Source organism: Oryzias melastigma, linkage group LG9, assembly GCF_002922805.2.
Source record: "Oryzias melastigma strain HK-1 linkage group LG9, ASM292280v2, whole genome shotgun sequence".
NCBI lineage: Eukaryota > Metazoa > Chordata > Actinopteri > Beloniformes > Adrianichthyidae > Oryzias > Oryzias melastigma.
In genome coordinates this window covers 4,511,460-4,538,354 of record NC_050520.1, presented here as the reverse complement: position 1 = coordinate 4,538,354, position 26,895 = coordinate 4,511,460, and the positions used below count along the sequence as shown (strand labels likewise).

General features: G+C 39.4%; 3 protein-coding genes across 4 annotated transcripts in view; 2 read left to right on the top strand and 1 right to left on the bottom strand.

Moving 5' to 3' along the window:
* Positions 1-1,826: 1,826 nt before the first annotated feature.
* On the top strand, positions 1,827-16,900 carry LOC112148551 (flavin reductase (NADPH); the record flags this gene model as incomplete). The annotated part of the gene is given in 4 exon segments (XM_024275756.1): positions 1,827-2,037; positions 2,688-2,889; positions 16,009-16,173; positions 16,252-16,900. Coding segments are annotated over 4 exon segments (660 nt in total). The 3' UTR covers positions 16,410-16,900.
* On the bottom strand, positions 5,996-10,844 carry LOC112148550 (zinc finger BED domain-containing protein 1). The gene is made up of 3 exons (XM_024275755.2): positions 9,161-10,844; positions 7,650-7,902; positions 5,996-6,656 (listed from the first exon to the last, which is right to left on the bottom strand). Exons 1-3 carry the CDS (start codon positions 10,276-10,278, stop codon positions 6,246-6,248), a joined length of 1,782 nt encoding a protein of 593 aa, XP_024131523.1. The 5' UTR covers positions 10,279-10,844; the 3' UTR covers positions 5,996-6,245.
* A 3,239-nt stretch (positions 16,901-20,139) lies between the features above and the next one.
* Positions 20,140-26,895, top strand: part of LOC112148768 (selenocysteine insertion sequence-binding protein 2) — a 13,950-nt gene continuing 7,194 nt past the window's right edge. The window contains exons 1-13 of one of the 2 annotated variants that reach the window (XM_024276105.2): positions 20,140-20,357; positions 20,691-20,785; positions 20,858-20,978; positions 23,846-23,915; positions 23,981-24,132; positions 24,204-24,261; positions 24,339-24,427; positions 25,480-25,623; positions 25,694-25,771; positions 25,851-25,904; positions 25,981-26,104; positions 26,176-26,342; positions 26,405-26,507. In XM_024276105.2, the coding sequence (XP_024131873.1) occupies positions 20,349-20,357; positions 20,691-20,785; positions 20,858-20,978; positions 23,846-23,915; positions 23,981-24,132; positions 24,204-24,261; positions 24,339-24,427; positions 25,480-25,623; positions 25,694-25,771; positions 25,851-25,904; positions 25,981-26,104; positions 26,176-26,342; positions 26,405-26,507 (1,264 nt within the window). In that variant the 5' untranslated portion in view covers positions 20,140-20,348. Of the gene's footprint in view, positions 20,358-20,687; positions 20,786-20,857; positions 20,979-23,845; positions 23,916-23,980; positions 24,133-24,203; positions 24,262-24,338; positions 24,428-25,479; positions 25,624-25,693; positions 25,772-25,850; positions 25,905-25,980; positions 26,105-26,175; positions 26,343-26,404; positions 26,508-26,895 lie in introns of both variants that reach the window. The other variant, XM_024276104.2, reaches the window with a different exon arrangement.

Genomic DNA, 26,895 nt, shown 5'->3' with positions numbered 1-26,895 from the left:
TGTTTGATTATGAAAATAATTATGATTTTATTCTTTTAATCTTTGCTAATGCTAACGCTAGCATTAGCTTTGTCTTTGAGACGTGCAGAAGATCTTTTCTGACCAGTTAAAAGTTGTCTAAATATTCGTGCTCGCATAATCGTTGTAAACAGATCAAAAGTCAGACAATTCCAGCGTGTCTGACATTAAAGTCAAACTTATTCCTGTTTCTTCTGCGGTCAGTGAGCTGCTGTTAGCTCAGCCACGTTCTAAGATCACTCCTCTTTGTTTTTGTTCATAACTGTGTCTGATCTGCAGAAAAATAAAGGTTAAAAAGGATCAAATTAATTAAAAACTGTTGCCAAAAATATGAAAGTGACATGTTATAAAATATGTTCACCCAGAGATTCTATCACTTGGCCGCTCTTATTTTGAAAATTTAAAAGCTGAAACTACTTGGCTAGGTAGCTGCTCGTAACATTTTCACTGATGAAACGATTCTCGTTTTTACAATTATTAGGCTATATTGTTTTGTTGAATGACGTTTTTATGTTAAATAAATAAGAGTTTTTAAAAGCTACATTTAGTCGCAGATCCGGATGAGTTTTCTCATTATATTCCTTTAGACTGAGACGGTTAGCAAATTATTAAAGTGAAATGTTATATGTAGCATGTTTACTATGGTTACCTATAGAAATATCCTACAGAATTCCATGTCCACATTAAAGTGAGCTGTACCTAAACTTTATTGTAACAGATACAATGACAATAAAGTCATTCAATTCAATTCAACTCAATTCAAGATATGAACCTCAAACAAGCCTGAAAGATCCAAATGCTGCAGTACCTTAAACTAGAAAAGTTGCATTACGTGTGATAATGCTAGTGTGAATGATTTTTGCTGAAAGTAGTCACTGAAGATGCTGAAGCTTTTTGCTGAAAATGCAAAAGCTATTTGCAAAATGTTAGCCTAAAAAACCCAGTAGATAACAAATTAGCCAAAAACGTTAGTATGTTCTGAAATATTAGCTAAACTCTAAATTATCATGAAAAACCTCAGTAGATGTCAAATTAGCCAAAAAAGCTAGCATATTGCTTAAATACGAGCTAATCTCTGGAATAGCCATAAATTCCTCAGTAAACCAAATTAGCCAAAAACGTTAGCATGTTGCTAAAACATTAGCCAAACTCCAAATTTCTTTAAAATTACTATAAAGATGAAAACATATCCCATGAATATATTTAAAGGCTGTTTACTTAAAATGTAGAAATTTGAAGACTTTCTCGTTCATTTCCTATGAGGCATATTTTGCTCAATATTTAAAAAACTATAAAGTTTATCAATACAAAAAGTACAACCAGTAATGTTCTGAATAAGCTGAATGTTTTGATACCAAGATAGTTGAAATAGTTGAAATTGTGATTAAGTTTTTTTGTTCCAAAAAACATACAGAAAGGAGCAGGAGAATCACTATAGTTTGAATGCTTACTAAGCAATCACACAATAACTACTGGATACTGGTTTCAGAAAGGAGCAATTTTATATCAACTCCAGTGTTAGAAAAGTCCAACAAACATCACAAATAGTCAGTGTGAAGTCAAAAGTATAAATGTATTTCACTGTAGTATAAATAATATAATGAATTTTGGCTTGAAAACAACACTTTTATTTGCGTTTTATGACACATTTGTGACCAAACTAAACTTTTAAGTTTAAATCTGAGTTTGTTTTTTTAAGTTTACGTCAAATGACAGAATCTGTCATGTGAGAAAAACCAAAGAACGCCCTTAAAAACAGAAAGCCTTTTATAGCAGCTTAATGATCCTTTTCATGCTTTATAAAACAGGGAGGGGACGTTGGGTTCGTGCAGCTCAGACTGACTCGCTGCTCCGTCTTCCACCAGCTCCGACTGAGTCCTGAGGATGAAGATCGCCGTGCTCGGAGCCACTGGGCAGACCGGACAGTTTCTGGTCAAACAGGCGCTGGAACAAGGTCACGTCGTCACCGCCGTCGTCAGGAACCCGGCCAAGCTCGCCGTCCACAATGACAACCTGAAGGTAATAAAGGGGGTCAAAGGTACGGAGCGACAGTTCCTCATGACGACGAGAGCCGAAGAAAGGCCTCCTGTCTGTGTTAACAACTGTCTGGTGGCGACGTTTTACCAAATACCAACGAAAGATTGATGAACTTTAATATGTGGTCGAATCAGGATCAGCTTAAAGTGAAAGAAAACAGATTGAAAACTTTAGAAATAGACATTGGAACTGAAAAAAATGAAAAATGTGAAAACAAGACATTGTGAATTAAAAAAAAAAATTGGAAAAAAGAGTTTTGAATATTTAAAAAAAAATCCTGAAAACTTGAAATAAATCTCGAAAATTTGGAAAAAAAAACATTTAAAAGAAAACCTGGAAAACGTAAAAATAAAAAAAACCTATAAATGCAAAAATTGATTTTTTTTTTTCAAATTTTCCTTTTCTTTTCAAATTTACAATGTCTTGTTTTCAAATTTTCTATGTTTTTTTCAGTTTAAATGTCTATTTTTCAAGTTTTCAATCTGTTTTTTCGGTCACTTTAAACTGATCCTCATTTGATCCCATACTTTAATACTTTAAACGTATCCTCTCCCGTTCTCGGATTAGACGGTTAAACCAGCAGCTGTGTCTCGATCCGCAGCTCCAGTTGAAGTTGTTCTCCGTCTCCTCAGGTGGTGAAGGCGGATATTTTTACCGCCGACAGCCTCAAAGATCATTTCAAAGACCAGGATGTGGTCATGTCCTGCCTGGGTTTCCCCGCCTCCTTCTTCTCCGGGGTGACGGGCTACACCATGTCCATGGCGGCGGTGGTCGGCGCCATGCAAGAGGCCCGGGTCAGCCGCCTCATCACCATGACCTCCTGGTACACGGAGCGTAAGTGAAGGCTCTGCTCTCGGCTTTTGTGTTTGTCGGCCTGAAGGGATTGGGGTCTTCAGGGAAGCTTTCATGTTTCACACAGACCAGGGGTCTCCAACCCTTACAGAGCCATTCGGGTCCATTTTTCACCGACCAAAACCCGGCAGGAGCCACAAAGGCTTATTTAGAAAATAAGAGACAGATTTATATATGTCAATGTTACCATTATGAAAAATAAACAGAAATTTTCTTGCATGAATAAAACATAAATATGAAGAGAAAATAACTTTTTTTTAACTATACAAACTTTTGTCAGAGGTTCACATGATTTCCTTTCAAAATAAAAGACACTTTGTGTCACACAGAATTAGCTCAGGTCATGTAGTAGCAGGTCATGTAATGTCAACAACAATTTACCATTTGTGGAAGATCTCTCCCAAAAATACATGAATTCAACTGTTTTATAATCTGGTGCGCCTTTATTCTAGTTCTGCTTTCTGTTTTGAGGCGCCCAATGGATTTTCTGCGGTTCACAACAATCAGATTTAGCTCAACTTATGATATGTACGTATGTGTCGTTAAAACCTTGTTTTTCTTTAACCAGAGAGCCAGAATGGAGAGCTAAAAGAGGCACATGTGGCTCTGGAGCTGCAGGTTGCACACCCCTGACATAGACAAACCCGAGTCAAGAATAAAAAATATTTTATTTCTGTGACTGATAATCTTCACAAAAACACTGAAGGATGAGAACGACCAGGAAAAAAGGAAAAATTTGCGTCTGATGTGAATTGCAGGAGAGTGTGAACCTAGCGTTACCGTGACAACGGACCGGACCACTCATCAACTAGTCCGTTTTTTGTGAAAAAGCGACCTAAGCCTAAAAAATGAAAAGATTAAAGTTCTAAATACCAACTGAATATTTATTTATTTTGTTAGTGACCGTGGTATAAGTGGGAAAATGCCTCCGTGGAAGCCTGAACCCTCCGAGACGACGTGGAAGACCGCTTCTTTGCGGGGTCTAATTCATTTGCATTAATAAACAATAACACATTCATTCGAACGGTCACAGCCCTAATTATCTTCCACAAAATTGTTCAAACGCAATGCATTGTGGTCTATATTCACATATATAGTGAGCATTAATGCACCCTGGTTTTTCTCAAAGATCTTCTGGGAAATTTCTAGGGCACTGGACTTTGAAAACAGGTTTAAACTCGAAACTACAAACTGAAAACTTGAAGGAATTATTGAAAATGTGAAACATAATGTTGTAAACTTTGAAAGAAATATGGAAAATTAAAAAAAAGTTGTAAATTTAAAACTTGAATTAAACATTAAAGCCTAAAACTGTTACCAAACCAAATAAAAAATGCATTTTCACCTTTTTTTTTTCATTCTCCCTCTTTGCTCTCAGTTTTCAGTTTCTATTCTGTTTTCAGGTTTTCGCTGCAGAGCTAATGCTATTTTTGCTTGGGGGCGGGGCTTTGAGCTCATTGGCTCATAGATTTCCCATGACTCCCAGATGTTTACTGACGTCTCTGCTCTAAAGCGGGGTCTGCTGTGGCGCCCCACTGTGATGACACTCAAGTAGCCAATGAGCTCGAAGCCCCGCCCCCATGGAAAAAAAGGATCAACTCTGCAGAAAAAGCTAAAAACTGACAACGGAAAGAAAAGAGGGAAAGACATTATTTTTTAAATTTGGTAACAGTTTTGGGCTTATTTTTTTATTCAAGTTTTACATTTCAAATTACTTTTTCAAATTTTTTCTTTAAAGTTTACAATATTATTTTTTCAAATATACAATTTTATTTTTCTAAATTTACAATCTGGTTTTTCTTTCACTTTAAGCTGATTCTGATTTGACTCCATATTACGGGTTTAGACCGGAAAAAGCCGACAGCTGAACAATGTTTAACACAATTTGAAGTCAATAATAAGAGATAACCTTACCAATTATAACAGAAACATGTACAATATTTATTTTATGAATGTCCTGCCGAACTGTACTTTCATTTCCTGTCTTAGATTGTTCACAAATCTAAATACAAATTGAAATAATCCTTTAATATTTGATGCTTTACTGGAAATATTGACCTTTCATTTGAGCAGATATTATTCTAACGGTTTCTATTTTGGCTGATGTTATTCACACGTTTTAAGTTGGTTTGTGCAGTATTAAGGTAATACCGTACACAGTGTCTAAAAACAGGCACATATTGTTTTCAATACCGTCATTACTGACTTATTAAAGACATGAATTAAAAAAAATAAGATTAATTTAATACCTAAAGCTGATCGTATGCTCAGTGCCACATACTGTGATTTAAATTTCAGAAGAATCCCCTGTCTCCGCCCACAATTTTTAAAAGTAATTTTCCACTTGCGCACAGAAAAATGCGCCAGAGCCCCCGCCAGCGCACATGATAAAATGTTGCGCACGTGCACGCTCACTGAGATTCTGCGCGTGCGCAGCCATCAAATGGGCGAGGGAGTAGCTCACGCACGCGGACGTAGACGGTCGAGGGCTTCTTCTGCTCACTGGAGGATAAAACACGAGCGCGCAGGAGCAGAGACGAGCTCCCGGGTCTGAATTATCCACGAGGAATGTTCCAACAAGACGGGATGTCTCATTTCTGCCTGGAGATTTGACTAATTAGGTCCGTTTAATTACATGAATCCGTACTGGTGATGAAAATGGCTGTAAATGTGTAATTAATTTATTTAATGGTATTTACTGTTCCAATGTATTTGTTATTATGTTATCGTTTTAATAAGTGTGTTTTGAATTCCATTTCATGCAGTGGAGGAAAACCCAGCAGTTTGGTAAAGCCGCTCACGGTAAAACTGTATGTTGACAGTTTTAAAATTTGAATACTGCCCAAGCCTAGTTTTAAGTGCGATCAAACACTTAAAACGTAGTACACGTTGCTGCATGTCCGTATGTATTTTCATACATTTCAACTGCTTCTATATTAGCGATTAAATCGATCAATTAATCGTGACCTGTAACTAATGAATCGCAAAGTTTTTAACTTAATAATTGCTTTGGAAAAGCCTCACTTTGAGGTATTTTCATTTAAATTTGTGATATTGTGGTGCAGTAAAAGATCAAAATACAACTAAATTAGATTTATGACGTTTTTTGTTTAATTACAACAGCCTTCCAGCTTTAACATTTACACCACAAAGGCATATCTTTACCTCAAGAAAATCAAACAAACTTTTCTGAGCAACCGTAATACTAACCACAAACTGTTCTCTAAAACACAACAAACATGTAAATTAAAGTGCTTTCAGTTGGCACATCAAAAACAACACATTTCAAGTAAAAGTAATGAAAAAGTCCCAAACACTAGTGGGGAACAGAGAACCATTTATTTGTGTTTCAACCAGTCACTGAGGCAGAGCAGCATGTTGACGTGTTCTGGTGGTAGAGCTGCTCTCCTCTTCTGCACTTCGAGACCCGCCAGACCGAAGAGTCTCTCACTGGGAACACAGGTAGCCGGGGGGGCCAGGTACCGGCGAGCCAGCGCCGACAGCTTCTCATAGGCTGCTGAGTGAGAGCGCCACCACTGCAGGGGGCAGTCCGCCATGTCGATGCTGGGCTCTGCTCTGTAGCGCAGCAGCTCCAGGAACTGGATTCCGTCGTCTTCTGAGTCGGAGTCCGACCCCAGGAGGAGAACCGTCCTCCTCCTCTTCTCAGGCAGTTCCTCCTCTATGGGCTGCAGATCGTCGGCTGGTCTGGTTCCTGCTGCTTCCAGCATGCTCTCCAGACGTGCCCACACCTGAATGAACAAAAGAACAAATGAAGCAATTATGGATACGCTATTACAGGCCATTTTATCAGGGCTGGGAATCAATAATTTCCAGAATCAATTCAGTTCTATTTTTTTTTATTGTTTCGATACAATCAATTCATTTTGAGTTTACACATTTAGACAAATGCGTTTAGAAATACATTAGTAATTTACTATGTTATCTGACAGCGTTCACAGACTGTAACATTTATTATTGAAATAATGAGATTGTTAATATCAAACAAACAGAACCTCCAACGATTGTTCTGCCTCTCCTGGAGGGCGTAAAAACCCAATCAAGCTCTCAACGATTTCAGATGTTCAGCTCGTTCAGGACCGCTTGTAGTTTTGGTAACTTTATTGTTTTTGAAACATTGAGCAAAATATGCCCCATAGGAAACAAATGAGAAATTGCTCAAATCTTAAAACACTTTGAAACTTGTGAACGTTTGCAAACTCACAGATAGAGACAGCATTCAAACAGCAAAATGTGCAGCAACCACTGGGTTTTTAGGGTCACTTGGAGTGTAGCTTTTAATTTAGCAAAATGCTAGCTGTTTTTGACTATTTTACACATTTTTTAGGATAACTTGGAGTTAAGCTAAAATTTTAGCAAGATGCTAAAATGTTGCAAAATAAGAATTTTTTCCAGATTTTTGGGCTAATTTGGATTTTAGCTCATATTTTAGCATTATGCTAGCCGTTTTGGCTAATTTAGACATTTTTCCTGCTTTTAGGCTAACTTGGAATTTAGCTAATATGTTAACAATATGCTAGCTGTTTTGGCAAAATATTTCCTTTTTGGGGCAAAATTGGCATTTAGCTAGTATTTTAGCGAGATTTAGGCTTAAGCATTTTTAGTTATCCTCATCTTGATCTTCAGCAGCCACATTTAGCTCACAGCATTCACACTAGCATTATCACAGGTAATGCTGTATATCTACTTAAAAGTGTGATTCATTAGTCCACCTATAGTTTTACCTGCTCCCTCTTTTGTCTTGGAAGACACTTCAGATCCTTGAACCGTGGATCCAGTGCTGTGGCCACCTCTAACCACAGGTTGTTGGCATCGGCTAGTCGTGCCGCCAGCTCTTTCTGGAAGGCGTTCTTGAACTTCACTACATAAGCTGGATCATCATGAGCGGTGTCCATGACCCGGATCAGATGGCGAAGGGCAGGCAGCACCACAGAGCAGAAGACGTGGGCCTCACCGCCCAGCAGCTCAGTCACATACCTGCAGAGGTGGACAATAAACTCAGTCGGATATGTAAATGACAGAAGAGGAATAACGATCTAAAGCTCATTCGGTTTGGATTTGGGGTGCCAAGATTAGTCGGTTAATCACGACTATTAAAATAGTCCACGAGTGATTTAATAGTTGAGCAAGCGCCTCAGTTTAGAAAGTAGTGAGGTTGAATTCAGTTGTGAGCGCTCAGCACCTCAAAATGCACTTCAGTTATATTTGAGTCGGTCAGACCAAAACTTGATATTTTGTAAAAAAAAAAAATAGTTCCTTTGTTTCAGATGCCGACCTCATTGTGTGATTGCTTAGTCAGCATTCACACTCCAGTGATTCTCCTGCTCCTCTCTGAACGTTTTTCAGCAGGTAAAAACTCAATCACACTTTCAGTGATTTCAGGAATCTTGTTATCAAAAACGTTCAGCTCGTTCAGGACATTACTGCTTGTATTTGTGGTATTCGTAAACTGTATTGTTTCTGAAATATTGAGAAAAATATAGGAAATGAATGAGACAGTCTTCAAATTTCCAAATTTTAAGTAGATTAGCAACACACATTTGTGAGACATGAAAAGAGTCTCCCGGTAGATTTGTGCGTAACTGATGTGTTGTGTGTGCGTAAGAGGTGATTAAGATTTGTGTGTAATTAGTGTCAAGCTGTTGTAATTTTAATTTGTGCACGCGTAAATTGTATTTTTTCATTTTTTTTCAATTTTTTTTTTACTTATGCACAAAACGTATTATGCGAGTTACAAATCAAGAATTACGCACGCACAAATCCAAAGTTATGCACAAATCCAAAGTTATGCACAAATCACAGTGAGTCTATCTTCTCTCCATAGTTTTGCATTAATTTATTCATTTTGATTTAATTTCAATAATTTTTTATTTAATAAATATTTTCCATTTAATGTAAAATATTGTTTTAATTCGGATTTTCTGTTTATCGAGTAATTAAAAAAAAAAAAACATTCACAGCGATTAAAACATCTGAGATTTTGAGGTTCATGTCATATCGACTACATTTACGATATATATTGATATCAGCGATATTGATCGGTATCGGATCGATACCCTATTTAAAACTTCAAGTTTAAAGCCAATGATGGTGTGTTTTACATCCAGTTTACGCATGATCTGATCAGTGGACGAATTGAGAAAACGAATCTGTGATCAGTCGACTGTTATGGTTTGTGGCAGCACTAGTTTGGATTCATCGTGAACATTTGAGTAACATGGACATTTGGGATTACCTGCATGGTTCCAGCAGCAGCTCCAGCCTCTGCAGTTCCTCCCACTCGGCTTCGGTTGGCATGACCCGTCTGCTGTGGTTCTGCTGGTCCAAAGCCGCCCGGACAGCCTCCCGGTTCTGCAGCAGGCGTGAGATCATTTTGAGTGTGGAGTTCCACCTGGTCGGTTCATCTCGTAGAAGCTGCTCACAGGGTTTTCCTCGCGCCGCTTGTTGCTGGTTCAGTTCGGCGGTCCTGGCTGGGCTCTGGTTAAAATGTTCTACTATCTTACGGCATGTTGTCAGCACACCGTCAAACTCACTGCTGTCCATGCAGACCGAGATGCTCCTCTGCAGAGCGTGCGCGCTGCAGGGCATGTGCTCGTACGGGAGGGCTCTGGCGTCCGCTGCGGTCTCTGTACTGATGGTGGAGATGTGATTCTCTATCCTCCAGTCTTTTACCACCGTGAGGAGCTGGTCGGCGCATTCATGACTCGTTTCTGTTGTCATGACCGTCAGTAGGAACGAGTTCAGGTTCCAGTCTCCATCGATGAAGTGAACGCTCACCCCCAGAAAGCTGCTGTCTCCGGCGGAGCTCCAGCGCTCTCCGGTTATGGACACACAGTCGGAAGACTTCTCGATCCTTCCTGACTTGATCTTCTTCTCGACTTCGTACATCTCGCTTATTTTCTCCGTCACTGTCGTCCTGCATGGAGGTTTGTACGACGGGTCGTTGGACGCAGTCTGCAACACTTCGGCTAGTCCTTCGTCTTCGACAATGTCTATCGGCCTGTGGTTCGTTACTATCCACTTAGCTAGAGCATTTGTTAGCTTATCGCTGACCGGTGAAGTCGTTCTTGTCATGTTCTCCGCGAGTTGTCGTAGAGGTTTGCTGTGGCTAGCCTCTCTGGTGCTAGCTTCTTTGTTGTTAGCCTCGTAGCTGCTAGCGGCGGTCGTGGCTGCGCCCACAAAGGGATGCTTTGCGTTTATATGGTAAACTAGACTGGAAATACTTCGGTGGTACGCGAACTCCTTAGTGCAAAGGACGCACATCACCTTACTCTTGTCCACGGTGCCGTCGGGATGTCTGCGAAACACAAATTTCCCCCCCATTATACCAATTAATTTAGTGTGCTTCTCCATGTTTGATTTCTTCTTCTGTGATCCTCTTCTTCTTCTTCAGTGATCCTCTTCTTCTTCTTCTGTGATCCTCTTCTTCTTCTTCTGTGAGGTTTTTGGCGGTTGGCGAACAACTCGTTACCGCCACCTACAGGAGTGGAGTGTGGCCGAGATTCTACATAAGTTTTGAATGCTGTGTCAGCATTGACACTATAGTGATTCTGTTTCTCTTTATTATTCAGTGAATGTTTTTTTTTTGTTTTTGTTTTTTCAAGAAAGCTTTTAAATTATGCAATATTCACATCAAAACGTTCAGGACATTTATGGAAGTACTTATAGCATTCATAAATATTACCCAATCTTAGTATTTTACGCAATTTTTTACCTTAACATTTTTTTTAATTCACACAATTTTATCAAATTTTCGCAGTTTTTCGAAATTCTTCTAATTATTTGCGCACTATGAAACCTATGCAATATTGCTATCAAAACATTCAGCGTGATAAGGACATTAATGCTATTGATGTTTTAAGGCTAATTTTGAGTTTAGCTAATATTTCCTAAAGCTTGCTAAGTACATTATTACTTGTTCTCTTAGTACTGGTATATTTTACAGTTTTTACGATTTTACGCAATTTATGTGATTTTCTTTTTCACCCCTGTTGCAATGAACGGGGATTTTTTAAATTCCTGTAATTCATGCAATGAAAACAACGTTTAGCACGTTCAGGAAATTCATCCTAGTACTTTTGGTTTTCTTAAATTTCACAACATTTTATTTTTATTTTACTTGATTGTTAAAATTTTGTGCCATTTTTGCAAATGTAGTTTTAATAAAATAACAAATAACAAAGATCTTTGCATTATTGGTGTCTAAACATTTAGCACATTCAGGACATTCAGGCACCATAAGGTGTACATGCACAGCCGCGTGACGGCGGCGCGAGCAGTCGCAGCGGCCCCCTCGCTCTCCCAATTGTGTGTTTTCGTTACTTTTTTTTGTTACTTAAGATTTATACACCACCCGCCTCACCCGAAAAGCGCTGACAATTGTCAGGGATGCTCACCACCCTGCACACAACCTGTTCAGCCTCCTGCCCTCAGGGAGGAGGTACAGGAGCCTCCGCTCCCGCACCACCAGACTCAGGAACAGCTTCATTCATCAGGCTGTCAGGATGCTGAACTCCTCCCAAACTCCCCAACCACCTATCCTCCACCTGGCTCCCCCCCGACATGAACAACGCTCGGAAACCCACATGAACAATAATGCCTTCTCTATATTTTATGCCACTTCTCTATATTTTATGCCTTCTCTATATTTTTATTGGTTATGTTGTAAATTGTCTTTTTTGGGAGAGCAGGAAACGGAATTTCAATTCTTTGTATGTCAGCACATATGAAGGATTGACAATAAAGTTGACTTTGACTTTGACTTTGACTTTGACATTCATGCTTGTACTTTTGGCATTCATAACTTTTTTGCATTTTAAGATTTTGTGCAGTTTTTGTGATTTTTCAAGAAAATTTTAAAATTGTCTGTTCACTTCCTGCAAATTATGCAATAATGGTTTCAAAACGCTCAGCACGTCCAGGACATTCATGCATGTAGTTTTAGTAGTCTTGTATGTTGAAAAATGTTGCTTTTTTTAAATGTCAAGAAATTCTTAAATTTCTTGGTGCACTTTCTTCAAATTATGCAATTTTGGTAACAAAACGTTCACCACATTTGGGACATTATTCAAAAATTACAATAAATCTCTTCAGCGACCACATTCAGCAAAAAACATTCACACAAGCCTTATCATTGGTAATGCAACTTTTCTAGGTATTTTTATTCTAAGAAACATAATGAAATATACAGTGGTGGACAAAAGTGTTGGTACCCCTCAGTTAAAGAAGGACAAACCCACAATTCTCACTGAAATCACTTGAAACTTACAAAAGTAACAATGAATAAAACATTTTTGATAATTAAACTAAGTCCCAGGCTTTTTTGACCTCCTTTAGCCAAGGGGAGGCTAACTGGCTACTCTCCTGGCTAACATTTGCATCATTTTATGTGTAAATGTGGTCATTACCTGAGGAATGAGAAGGGGAGGGGTGGGGGGTTGCTGATGGGATTGTTCTGTTGTGTGGGGGGGGAGGTTGGCCAAGAGAAAACTTTTTCTTGTGAGGACCACAGAACTGTTTTCTTCTCTGATGGGGAGTCGGTTTATTGGCCAACAAAAGAGTGAAACAATCACAGCCTAAGCATAAACATTTAGGTTTTTTCCAGAAAGACACACATAACACAATGTTTAATAATCTGTAATCTTCACAGAAAAAATAAAACTAAAACATTTAAAAATTAAACAAATAAATAGTCTGTCCTTTCCTGTTGTAGTTCAGACTGCAGAAGGATGGGATAAAAAGTCACACTCTGTGGGTCTCGATCAACCGGACTGAGAAAAATAAATACATAAATAAATAAATATGCGTCTCTGAAAGTGTTTGGAGTCCGGCCTGTGTAGGTACCACATGCTCGGCCTGGTAGATCGGCTCGGTGGGTTGTGTCCGGACCGTTAGACCACCATCACTTGACACACCGCCATAACAATGCACGGACTCTTCCCCAGTAAAGAGCCGAGGAGGTCCAAACAAGTATGCAAAGAAAAAAAGGAAGTGGTTATTTGCTCGTATTTTTTCAAAATACATCCTGGCAGTGTTGAACTTAACACTATTTTCTTTCTTTTTTGCAAAAAACATTTTTATAAACACCAGTTTCAGTGCAGAAAAACGGTGCAAAATAGTTAAATCATTGTCTAAGTTACAGTAGTGTGATGTCATCACTAGTCACAAGCCCCCGAGCTGATCTTGCAGGCTGAGCACATGTGGTACCTTTTTGGGGATCCCTGATGTAGCCTAGCAAGCAGATGATTTGACTGAACATTTCTCCCATTATCATTTAGGGTCTCGCACAGTTGTAAACAATGGATGTAAATTCGTACACTTACAGAAATGCTCTATTGCATGCAGCCGGCTTTCAAATCAGCGTTGGGCAGTTGTTGTGCTCTATATGGCAGCACTAAATGCACATGTGTTGTATCAAGCATCAAGGGGAGACCGCTGGACTTCCTGGTTGAGCTTGTAAGAGAGTTGGCTAACAGTCATGTGTGTGCAAAGACAGAACAAAACGAACAATTCCTTCTGCAACAACCTTCCACAGTTAGCCCTGGAAGAAGAGCCATCAGGTCAAACATAGAACAAGAATTATCATGCTACTGTGCAATGTGTTGACTGCAACAGATCCACATGTGGCAAATGCAGAAAGGAGATGTTTGTGATTGTAAGTGATTGCCGCAACATACTTTACCACTTTTTATTAGAGCTGTCAGGCGATTAAATTTTTTAATCGCGATTAATCGCATTGTCCAGAGTTAACTCGCGATTAATCGCACATTTACATGTGGTCTTTTTTTAAGGAAAAAAATGTGTGGTTCGTGGAATTTAGTAGTTCTAAATTAATTATAAAAACAAGACTGACAAAATTAATAGTTTTCATCAGAAATACTTTATTTTGTAACATTGTATTGAGATAAACTTTTTTAACAATAAAAGGCTGTAACATCAAATGCCTAACAAAAGCCCAAGTGCAAGTGAAGGGCATTTTAAATTCAAAACTTCAATCAACGTTCAGTAAAATAAAATAAAAAACATCAAAAATAAAATTTCCATAACGCCATAACTGTTCCTTTTTTGTCAGGGCCAAATCTTTTCCTCCTCTGCTGAACTGGAGTAATACATGAAATAGAGATTTATCATTTCCAATTAACTTTGGTTTTTTAAAACATTAAAGACTGAGAAAAGCGGGATACACTGTGGATAGTTTGACAGTCTGTTACTGCCGCCGCGTTCTCTGGCTGTAGCTCGATGCAGCGACGTGTCCAGCGGAGCTCACGCCATGAATATGCCGGCAGACAGACCGCTATGCTGGGGTTGGATCACGCTTAAACCTCCAGAACATTTAAAACGTCCCCCGGTGAGCTTGCTGTTCGGAACGTCTGGGGTCTGCAGCTCTCGGCGCCGGACGCGAGCCGGTACCACCAGACGTGGTACTGGACGCGAACCGGAGCCGGGTTAGGGTGCAGGAGCTCTCCAGGTCCTAGCGCCTGCCGGTTTTAGCTCGCAGCTCGGTGTTTGGAGACCCGCCCGTGATCTAGTGAGAGCAGCCGGTGAGTTGGAGGGGGGACACCCGCGAGCGGTATTTAAAGGCACGTATGAGAAAGTCCGCGATTAATGCGTCAAAAAAATTGTCGGCGTCAAGCACATGTCAGATTAATGCATTTTTAATGCGACAAATCTGACAGCCCTACTTTTTATTATTATTTTCAAGTAGGTGTAATAACCTTTTTTTGTACCATCAAAATAAAGAAATACATGTCTGTTGATCTCTCCCTAAGATGGCAACATGAAAACAAGTTTTGTTGAAGTGGTTCAGCATGGCCCCACCTTTGGTGGAGTTTACATAACAAAAGCATCCATTCACACCTGATTAAGGATAATGGCTAAAAGCCGTCCAGCCAACTGGCTGCCGTGCGGGTTTTATAGGTAGAAAAGCCAAATGGCTGCTCTGTGGGACTTCTAATGTTAAACAATCAAAATCAGCCTTCACTTTTGAATTGTTGATTAACATATTTATTTAAAAAAACAAACTAATGAAACAGGCCTGGACAAAAATGATGGTACACCAATAGTGTTTGACCAGAGTGACATGATGAACTCAGGTGTGTCCTTTAATTGACATCACAGGTGTTTTATTTATTGTTACTTTTGTAAGTTTTGAGTGATTTCAGTGAGAATTGTGGGTTTGTCCTTCTTTAACTGAGGGGTATGAACACTTTTGTCCACGTCTGTATATACTAAAATCGTAGTCACCGACTCACTGAGCGCAGTAGAAAACATTGAAACAATAATACGTTTGACTTAAGTCAGACATGCTGGAATTGTCTGATTTTTGCTCTGTTTACAATAATTATGTGAGCAGTTTAGTCGACATTTAACTGGTCAGAAAGGATCTTCTGCAGCGCTACGTCTCATCCCCAAAGTTATCGCTAGCATTAGCATAAATTAGTAAAACAAAATCATAATTACCTTCATATTCAAACCAGCTGCATCAATGAATAACTGTAACCTTTGTCTAACTTTAACCAGCTTGTCAGAGAGAAATAATCAATGACTTGTTTAATATCATCTATAGCACATGTGTCAAAGTCACGGCCCGGGGGCCGGATCCGGCCCTCCGGGTAGTTCTATCCGGCCCTCCAGATCATTTTATTTTATTCTTATTAATGACCCGATGTTATCTTAAGCTCATTTCTAACTTTGACAGAATAGATTTGTATGGAGAGTTTTTGGATTATTTTGGCATTTACCAAGATTTTTTTAGGTTATTTTGGAGTGTAGGTAATATTTCAGCTACATGCTAGCTGTGTTTGTCTAATTTTTTTAAGTTTTTTAGGCTAATTTGGCATTTAGCTAATAGTTTAGCTGGCTATCAGCGATCAGCTTCAGTGTTTTTAACTATCAATTTCAGCATCTTCAGTGGCAAAATTCAGCTTACAGCTTTCACACGAGCATTACAGCAGGTAATACGATATATCTAGTTTATAATTATGTTAAAAAGTTATGGCTTTTTTTAATATAAAAAAAGAAAAAGTTTTAAACACGTAGTTTTAGTGTGTTCAATAAATCTAAAATCTGGATTCTGTTGCTCAGCAAACTCCGGGACCCAGTCGTCGTACCTGATCCGCTTCCTGCTGCTGCCCATGATCAGAAGCGTCCTCAACAACATGTACGAGATGGAGCAGTCGCTGGCCAAGACGCAGGACATCAACTGGACCGTGGTCCGGCCTCCCGGCCTCAAGAACCTGCCCGCTACAGGTGAGTAGGAGCACTGAGGACGCAGGACGTTCCGGTCGCCGCCGATGACGACCTCCGTCTTGTTGTGGCGCTCTGCAGCTCAGGAGTTCCTGACCCACGAGGGATACTTCGTACCCGAGAGCAGCGGCCAGCCTCCCCGTAGCGCCGTCGGAAGAGGAGACGTAGCGCGCTTCATGCTGTCTCTCCTGAACAGCAACGCCTGGGTGAAGAAGGGAGTCGCCATCACCACCAAGTGAGCCAGACGCTCCATCCAGGCTCAGATCTCACCGAACCTTCAACATGTTTTTGTTTAACCCTTTAACACCTGTGTTTATATTCTTTGGTTTAATGTAACTTTTCAACCATTAACACGACAATTCAGTTTATTAAACATTTTGTGTTTATGAGTCACCGACGCCTCAGGTGTTAAAGGGTTGATAATTAAAAAATATAAAGGTTTAAATAAAAGTAAAAAATACATTTAAATTATCAAATCAAACGTAAAAGTGAAATTCTTCCACAACTGATCCTTTATGAAGACCATAGGCCTTATGGACTCTGATGTCTGTTTACTTTTTACCACGCACGTGCCATTGTAACTATGGCTGCAGTACGCGCTTCCGTCCACACGAGGGCAGTGTTGTATTCTGTAATGTGAAGCTCTGATTGATATATTTTTGTTTTCATTTTGTGATGTTTTTCTGGATGATACCACCTAAAGAAAAAAATAAATATTGAGACGTGTGGAGTGTGTTCTTGTTGGTGAATTCTTAATTAAAAATTTAACAGAAAAAAAGACAAAAAAGTTTAAAATTTAGGTTCAAAATTACATTTCTGTGGATTGTTTTTTCTGAATAAATAATTCTGGACAAAAGCATCTTTATTTTTAAGTTTGTTTCCTATAGATCCAGTTATTGAGCTGCAGCGCCACATTGTGAACAAATGAAAAATTGTTTTTTTACCTTTTTTTAATAACATCATCAAACGTTAAAATATATATTTTTAGATTAAATTTATATCACAGCTTTATATTTTATTTTGTTGGAATCTTCCGTTTAAATTTAACATTTTCTAAATATTTTGATTAAAGTTTGGTTTTCTCTCTTTTGAGTCATAATGACAATATTACCTTTTCATTGTCATTTATTTACATGGAAAAAAAAGATATCCAAAAAACAAGAAAAGAATGCTAATCGTAAGAAGAAAATCACTAAAAAGATGTTAAATGAACTATTTATGCAGCAAATCAGTTTTACTTTACAAGAAATCTGATAATAAAATATCAAAATCTAGAAACAAGAATTCTCACAACAGCATTAAAAAAGTAAAAAATTAGTTAATAAGCAAACTTTTAGAAATAATTACTTGAAATTGAATGTTTTACAGGCAGATAAGGACTTTTTTGCTCGTTTTAGTTAAATAGTTCGTATTTTTTGACTTTTTGTTATCCTAATTGTAGGTAACTTTGATTACAGTGATAAAAATCTAGTGTAATAAATAGAAATGAATCATTTTATAACAAAAACTATTCAGATCAAGTTTCTTAATAAATCCTCATCAAATGTAAAACTAGCACTTATTCTTAAAACATAAAATTTTTGTTTTTGAAATAATAACAATAAAAGCTGGTCTAAACTTTAAATAACATTCTTAAAATTAAACAAAAAATTACAGTGAAATTTGAGTCTTACATAAAGTTATTTGTTTTTTATTGTCAAGAGTTTGGACTAATTTATTAATAATTTCCTTGTTTTAGATCCATATGAGACAAAAACATTCTTGACTTTTCCCAAAAAATCCTGGAAAAATGTGGATACAAGAGAAGTTAAAACAACATAAAACATCTGAAATCTTCTCAAAACAGTTAGAAATCTTAGCAAGGCTTTTGCAGTAGCTTGCAGTAAAAAAACAGAATAATTTAATTTACCATCTTCATGTTTTAATGACTCTATCAACAAAAAAAGATCCTTTTGGAAAGGAAGGTTTTGGTTCGTCAGACATCCCATAATGCACTTGGTGGGTTCATTATAACTGCGTAAGGTAAGTTGATCTACATTTTCTTAGACAGTGAAGGAAAACTGTTTTCTCAACAGACAGAAACAAGAAGATCAGGATGGAAGGATGAAACTCTCACATTCTGATCAGTTTTTAGACGATGTGGACCAGAAAAGATCAGTCTGACAATGAAAAAAATGTTCATTTTAGAAGGGATTTTCTGTCATATTATTTTACTCAGTAAAATGAAAATACTTCTTCATATTAATATACACTAGAAAAGTTACATTACCTGTGATAACGCTAGCGTGAATGATTTTTCCGAATGTGGTCGCTGAATATGTTGAAGCTGTTTGCTGAAGATAATGAAGAAATTTCCTGTAATTGCTGAAGGGATTTCCTGAAAAAGCTAAACCTATTTGCATTATGTTAAAGTTGCTAAAGGGCTTAAAGTTGCAGAAAGTCCAAAAAGTGAACTAAGAATTTCTTAAAGAATTGAAAAAAAAATGTTTAAAATATTAAAATGTGTAAATGGTGCCGATTCAGAAATAGTAAAAAACCTCAGTAGATGCCAAATTAGCCAAAACAGCTAACACATTGGTTAAACATTAGCTTAACTTAGAATTAACCCAAAAAACATGAGTAAATTAGCCCAAAAAGCTAACACATTGGTTAAACACTAGCTTAACTTAGAATTAGGCCAAAAAACATGAGTAAATGCCAAATTAGCCAAAACAGCTAGCACGATGCTAAAAGCACTCACTGGATCCTGATAATGACTGTGAAACATGGGGGTGGAAACATCATGGTTTGGGGCTTTTCTGCACAGAGGACTTGACTGTGTTAAGAAAACGACTGGAGAGATTTTGTACCAAATCATAAAGGATGAAACATGTCTGGATCTCAAACACGTCGCCATGGCAACAAAGGAGCGTCCACGTGAAAAGCATTTCAAGGTTCTGGAGAGTTCTAGCCAGACTCTGGACCTTCATCCAATGGAGAATCTGTGGAGGGAGTTGAAAGCCCAGCAGCAGCTCCCAAACATCACAGCTCTAGAGAAGATCTGGATGGAGGAATGGACCGAAAGAACAGCTACGCTGTGATGATGAAGACCAACAGGAAACCTTTTGACTCACATCACAATGAACTTTAGTTATATTTTCTGCTCCGTTATACACATAGATTATTTAAAATTCTAACAATCTGTCTCACTGTTAAAGTGTTTCTATGATGAGGTCATCTTTTTAGGGGGAAGACTTGGAAAGCCACAAACTGACTAATCCCTTTTTTTGCCCCACGGTAAATGTGATAACTTTAGATATTTAATTTATAATACCAGGCAGTTTCCTTTGGTGAATATATGTGTGGTTTTCAGTATTTTTCAGTATTTTTGTGGAGTCTGTAGCTGAAATAAAAGCAGATGTTTAAAGATTCTTTTGGATTTTAATTTTCATTTATGAAACATAGTTTATTAAGACTCACTAAGTGCGTGGCTCTCAAACAGTATTTCCCCAAGAGTACTTCATGCTTTAGAAGACAATTCAGACTGTAAAAAAGCTCCCTCAAATAATTAACAACACACTTTTTTTTATTTAATTTAGATGTTATTGTTATTCTCAATCCCAAATCTCATTACATACTTGTGCTAATAGGCGTGCTTATTAAAAATGGCCACCTTGAAAATATATCTTTCTCATTTATAATGCAGAAGTGTCAACGTTGAATAAAATATCAAATACTTTTAAAAACAAGAAGATCATGTGCAGAGATTAAGAATTTTAATAAATTAGAACTAGTATGAACATTATTTATTTATATTGTATTTGTCCTACTTTTAAATGATGGATTTTGATTGTCATTAACTAAAACGATAAAATGTGAACATTTAAAACATTTGAGATTTTCAGTCATTTTTAAAAGACTTGATTGTCTCTGAGCACCAAAAACTCTCAGAAAGCTTAACCGGATCCGACCCGCGGTGTAGTGCGGCATCCAGCCGCTGGGTGTCGCTGTATCCCCGTTTCCAGTGTAAACACCGGCTGCTTCTGTCAGACAGCTAGCTGCGCGCGAGCCGGAGCTGCCGGTGCCCCGTTTCCCGGCGCCTTTGAGCCGCTGATAAAAGTCGACATGAGGAGTTTGAAAACGCAGATAAGCCCCGATGAACACGCGGAAAGGTGACGGGTTTGAGAAGGCGTCGGAAGATGGAAAAGGTAAAATTACTTCCGTTTTTAAGCTAGCTCGGAAGCTAATAGAAGCTAGCGCACGCGCTGTTTTCTAAACTAGAAGTTTAAAACCAATGGGTTCAAAGTTATCTGTAAGTTTAAAAATTAAATGAAACAAGTTTATATGAAACGTGGCTGAGAGTTCATAAGTTAAAGTGGTTAGAAGTTAGCTGTTGGCCTTCTTTATCTTGATAAACCGAGTTCGGTTGTTGTTGAGTAACTCTGGTTACTCAACAACTCGGGGGATTAAAGTGCTGCGAAAGTGTTTTTGGGAAATGTGGTTTATTTGGCGTTTGTTGATGTTTCTGTGTCTTCCAGCAGAGCAGAGCCTCACCTGCTGCTGGCTTCAGAGTGGAGGCGCAGCAGCTTCCTGATCCCAGAGCTGCTGCCTTCACTTCACCAAATCCTCCATCAAGGTTTGTGGGTTCTGTGGTTCTGGTTCGTTTCAGTCCACAGCAGATTACCTCCTAAATCTGTTCATCTTTCAGGGCAGATTTAGGCCTCAAACCTGGAGCAAAAACTGTATCTGCAAGTTCTGGCTGGTCAGTCCAGGAGACCAACGTTGGTTTCCCACAGAGGAACCGAACCGAACGAGATCCAAATGAGAAGGTCGGTCTGTTTCAAGTACTGAGGAACTCTATAGAAACACACCAGTTTACAAACGACGTCATCTGTAGTCATCCAGCTGCCATACAGGAGGGCGATAGCAGAACTTAAAGCAAATTACTATAATTGGGGAATATTTACGGCAGATACGACCCACAGATCTGGTTACAGATACACGTAATGATGACAAATTGACAGATAGATCCTTAGGCCAACCGGCTGCTTTGCCAGAAATAACCTATTCTAAATAACCAACTTGTTGGTGAAGGTTCTCGTTCATCCAGACGACCTCTTGAAGTGGAGTCATGGGGACTGGACAGAGAATCTTCCTCCTTGAAACATTTTGCTGCTTCCCAGCCAGCAAGGCCAAGTGGGGCCCCTATGGTTTAAAAGTAGGCAGAAGAGGTGGCCCCGATTGGGTTGGTCCACAGTTTCTGTGGTGGTCCCACCTGTGTTTTACAGCTCCGCTGTATAGAACTAGCAAAATCTGCTGTATCGAACTAGTGAGCTCCATCGTACTAAGCTAGCAAGCTCCTCTGTATCAAATTATCTAGTTCTGCTGTATCAAGCTTGGCAGCTCCATTGCATCAAGCTAGCAAGCTTTATTGTACTAAGTTAGTGAGCTGCGTGTATGCTATTCACTGTAATTCATCCCTAAATATTCCCATAATTGCATAAAACTAAAGTTTAAAAATTCTGACTGACTTTTGACTAAATGATTGGAGCAAACTCGTCGATTGGAATCATTTGAGTCGTTTCCGTCCGTTTAGTCTTTCCAGCCATTCGTCCTCCCGCTCATTTGACACGTTTTTGATCTCTGATGACAACAGGTGATCTATAATTCCACCATCTGATTCACGTTTTTTTGGTTGTGGCAAACAAACACCACTGACTGTTGCTGTACCTCAAATTTTAAAATAACTCAGTATGTACTGCAGGTTAATGTGTTGCTAGCAGCTGCGAATGGTCGCTTTACCTCCGGCATGGTGGACAGGAAGTTGTTTGACGTCTTTTGCTGCCCGTTGAATTCTGGGAGAGGTCAAAGGTGAAGGCCTCATAAAAGAAGTCAAAGGCTCATTTAAATGCTACAACAGGTGCTAACCTCATCATGAATGGTGGGAAGTATTGTCCATCCAGGTCAAGGGTCTGCAACCTGCGACTCTGGTTGGTTAAAATGAAATCTAAAAAAAAACAACTTAAAAAGTAACTGTAAAGGAAATAGGTAAGTACATAGTAAAGTTTAAAAAAAAAGTAAATTAACGTAAACGTTATTCAGCTCATTCATAAACAGTTGAAGGACGTATGAATCGTTCAGCGAGGATCTAACGATGGTAAATGTAATTCTCATCAATCCTTTGTAGTTTATCAATGTCATACTCACACATTTGGATTTCATTTATCACAGAAAATCAATTTGTTGTCAGTCAGCACAACCAGAATTAAAGATACGTTAAATTATAATCCACTGGATTATACTGTTTTTGATCAAATTCAAGGATTTAAAGTGGTTTTAATATATGGTAGAGGTCCCTTCATTAGCTCTGATTTAGTTTCTGTTGGTTAAATTAATTAATTTGTGTCTGAAATGATCCAGAAACAGTAAAATAAACATAAATCATTGACTTTCCTCTTCCTTCTGCATTTGCTGCATTGCCATGATCCTATGGTGTAGGAGGTATTTTATTTTGAAAGGAAGTCATGCAAAGCTCTGTCAAAATTTATTAACTATTTCTTTTTTTTAAGCTATTATCTCTTAATGCTTATGTTTTATTTATGCCAAAAGACCCACAATATTTTATTTAAATGTATCATGTCAGTAGCAGAAGCCTAAATATAAATCAGAATCTTATTTTTCTAAAGGCTGAGTGAAGCTCCTACTGGATTATGGTTGGAGAGAAATTGACCTGAATGGTTCTTTAAGTGTTGAAGGTTGCAGACCCTGATCTAAGTGAACCTTTTAGCCAACGTTTGCTCCAAAATAGTGACCACGTTACAGTTGAGAACAAATAATGGGAATAAACATCGACAGAACAAATCATTATTCACTAGTCCTTGTGCTCTCTAATGGGGTCCAGATGACCCAAGCCTTGTCCATCCCACGACAGATGTGGATGAAGGTGGACAGGATTTCATGTCTGCCATGCAGTTTTCCTCATGAAACGGGACTAAATGAATAAAATTGGAAACCGATAGTGAAGTTGGTCTTAAATTTGATATGTGGCTTAAAAAGGTCTGAAAAAGTCTTAAATGTAACTTGAAGAAGTTTGTAGGAACCCTGTGTTTGTCGTCCATGCCTCAGTTTTTCTCTGACTTTTCAGTCGAGGATGAGCGGTATTCGCATCTTCTAATGTATTTCCAAAGTGGTCTTTTCTCTATGAGGATGATGTTTTTAGAGTAAATCTAAAAAACGTGTTGTTTTCTGGAACATAGTTTCTGCAGAGCGGCAAGATCTCATTAAAAATTCACCTCTGGGTTGTGGATGGTTGGTGCGGAGTAAGGCCGCCCCCCTTCCCTTCCCTGTTGTTGAGAGCTCAGCGCAGGGAGATTGTGGTGTTATTTTTTACGACACAAATACGATCTTTTTGTCTGATTATCAACCACAGAAATAAAGAAATACGCAGAAATTCAATTTTAATTCCAATTTTCTTTATAAATGTCCTTCATTAAAAAATAGTCATAAGAACGTGTAAAAACCGCCGTTTTCTTTTGTCTTTAATCTGTTAACTCATTCTGGCTGCGTTTTGGCTCAGCAGTTGCAATGTTTGCCACCTGATGAGGCCTCGACCTTTGACCCTCGGTCATATGTCTGAACTGGTGTTTACAAGTCATTCTGGGAATAAACTCCACTGACGAGTGTTTGATCTTCTCAGAGCTCAAGAAGCAGCAGAGACTTTCAGGGGAGAAACGTGGGCAGAAGCTCTGCAGACCCACAGAAAAATGGTACCAAACATCAGACGTGTTCACTCTGTCACGCATCATTTATCCTGCTCACGAACGCCTTTCAGCCTCCAGAGGAGGCCCACACCCAGCAGCAAACCTGCGTCCGTTTGAGGTGACGATGACGGATTTCCCACAGTTGGAAAGTGTTTCTCAGAACGACTGCTGGGGTCCAAACCCCCAACCGAGACGCCCCCGAACGTCCAATCCGCTCCGGACGGTGAGATCCTCAAACTGTCAGCTGACATCCCACATGCAGAGGTTTACTGATGACGTTCTTTACCTTTAAAGCCCGGCGGGAACTCCGACCCCCCTCAGAACGCCCCCCACGCTAAACCGGATGCAGCAGGTGAGCCGCCGTTCTCAGTCCTCGATCGCCTGCAGCTCTGAGGGTTTTCACCCATTCGTCTTTGTTTTCCGGAGCAGCTCATCCGGGGGGAAAGTCCTGGGCTAACGTGGCCTCACAGCCTCCACAGAAACCTGCTCAAGCCGACACGACGAGCAGCAGATTCCAGGTGAGTTCACACCGCTCTGAACAGGAAAAATACCTTTTTACTTTTCTATCCCCAAAAGATGTTTTTTTTCTGTCTTTGTTGTCGGGTGCTTCATCCATTTTCTGGTTAAAATCTTGTGACTTATTATTTTCCTTTCACAGGAAAACATGTTTGTTCTGCTTGTGCAGAAAGCACAGAAAGTGCTTTAAATGTCATTCTGAAAGTGTTTTTTCTGCAGAAAGCTGCTGCTGAACCACTTTATCTCAGTTCTCCTTAAAGACTCTCCTCCATTACCTCTGTATTTAGGGAAAATGCAGAGGTCCCTCACCTCCTGAGATGCAGTGAAGACATGAAGGTCACTGGTGTTAGAGTGGAGGAAGGGTCGGCGACCTTTAACAGTGAAAGAGTCATTTGGACTTGTTTTCTATGGATCAGAACCTACTTTAGCCTTTAAGAAAATTCGATTCCTTTTTATATTTTTGCTTTTTAACATGCCAAAAAATAGATATAATTAAAAATTATTATTAAAAGAATGTCATGAATGGAAATCGAATTTTTTTTTAAAGGCTCAAGTAAAACTATGCAGCTCCTTCTGGGTTCTGACCAGTAGAACCCAAATGACTTTCACTGTCAAAGGTTGCCGACCTCTGCTGTAGACGTTTGCTCTCATCCTGGCTGCAGATCTCCCAGATTCTTTGGTTTTCATGTCAGTCGTTCTGCTGTAACTCTGATCTTTTCTCCCGTCAGTCGTCCGGTTCTTTGTCTCCTCAGATCTTCATGAAACAGGAAGTTCATCATAGATCATAATCTGTGATTTAAGTATTTTTCTTGATTAGATCAAACAGTAAATGTACAATGACCGCATTAACCTCTTCATGCCTGACTTAACTTCCAAATATATAAAAAAATCTTTAATTTTTCTTTTGTTTGAGAGGAGGTTAAGATAAAATACTTTTTTTTTCATTATTTTTGTACAATTTTCTATTTTATTGCTTTAGAATTCTCTTTTTTATATTAATGTTTATGTTTTTTTTTTCTACCTTCAAACCGTTTTTGTGTTTTTTCTTCATTAGACAGAAGACGCGTCTGAACAGAGAGACGGCGACGCTCCAGGAAAGAAGAAGAGGAAGAAGAAGAAGAAGGCTAAAGGCAGTTCTGGTGAAGCTGCAGCCGAGCCGGAGAACCTCGCCGTCCCACTAGAACCCCCCAAATTCCAGGTGTGTTTTTGGTTCTCCTGAAGCCTCAGCATTTTGCTTCACGTCAGAAGATTTCTGCGTCTCCGTTTAGGACGAACTGGAGTTTCCTGGTTTGGGAGTCGCTTCAAAAGGCGCTGAGAGGTTCAGTAACATGAAGCTGAGCAGCGAGGTAGATCTTCACCACAGTCTCGTTTGCATCATTAAAGTCCATCTCTGCATAAATGAAGCGTTTTTGTGTCTCTCTGAAGGAGAACCAGCTTCTGTCTGCAGAGCTGAAAAAGTCGCCTGTTGGAAAAAGTCAGGTTTGTTTGAGTTTCACTTCAATATTTGTCTCCAACAGAACATTTGGAGACTCGTCTCCTTTCTTTGACTCAACAGAAAGTTTCCGGGAAAAAGAGCAAAGTTCCCGTCCAGCTGGACATCGGGAACATGCTGGCGGCTCTGGAGAAGAAGCAGCAATCTCAGCGAGCCAAGCAGGAGGCCAAGCCGCTCAGCCTCTCAGGTCAGCGCCCCCGCCATCACCACAAAGAGGGAACTTTAAAGTCTGACATTTTAAAAGTCTCTTCTGTGCAGTCGGTGGAGGACTGCCCGTCGTTCACAAGCAGCCATTAGCCCAGAAAAAACCTCCGTGGCAGCAGGAGAAAGTAGCACACAACCCTCTGGACTCCACCTGCCCTCTGGTGAAGAAAGGCAAGCAGAGGGAGGTGCCCAAAGCCAAGAAACCCACGCCGCTCAAGAAGGTAAGGGCTCCCTTTCACTGAAAGATAGGAGGTCAGCTCTGAGTCTTCTGGTGGATCTTCAGGTCATCTTGAAAGAAAGAGAAGAGCGGAAACAGAAGCGACTGATGGAGGAGCGCGGTTTGCTGCCGGAAGACGAGCAGGAGTCGAAGAAGGAGGAGAACGCAGGTGAGTGAACACGACAGGTGCTGCTGGGATCAGAGATGAGCTCTTCCTTCTCCATGTTTGATAGGAAGCAGTCGTCTCTCTGAGCTCTCTAAGGGGAAATCTTCGGGATTCGTGTGGCGATCTGAAGTTCCATGACGCGATTTGAGCCGTGAGGCTCAAATTGGGCAGCGCGGCCAAAATTTCGATATCTTAAGTTTGGCAGGTCGCTGCATCGGGTCCACCAATAGACTGTTTTCACGTGACGTCAGCATTTGCCTATGGTTTAGGACGGCAAAGCTGACAGCTGAACACTGTTTAAAGCCATCCATCTTCCTCCGCTTCATCCTGGACCGGGTCGCGGGGGCAGCAGTCTAAGCAAAGATGCCCAGACTTCCCTCTCCCCGGCCAC

Coding starts and splice junctions, on each gene's coding strand:
- LOC112148550 (XM_024275755.2), bottom strand. CDS start 10,278: ATGGAGAAGCACACTAAATTAATTGGTATAATGGGGGGGAAATTTGTG. Junction 7,903..9,160: donor CTGCTGCTGGAACCATGCAG/GTAATCCCAAAT, acceptor CCACCTCTGCAG/GTATGTGACTGAGCTGCTGG. Junction 6,657..7,649: donor CAAGACAAAAGAGGGAGCAG/GTAAAACTATAG, acceptor TTGTTCATTCAG/GTGTGGGCACGTCTGGAGAG.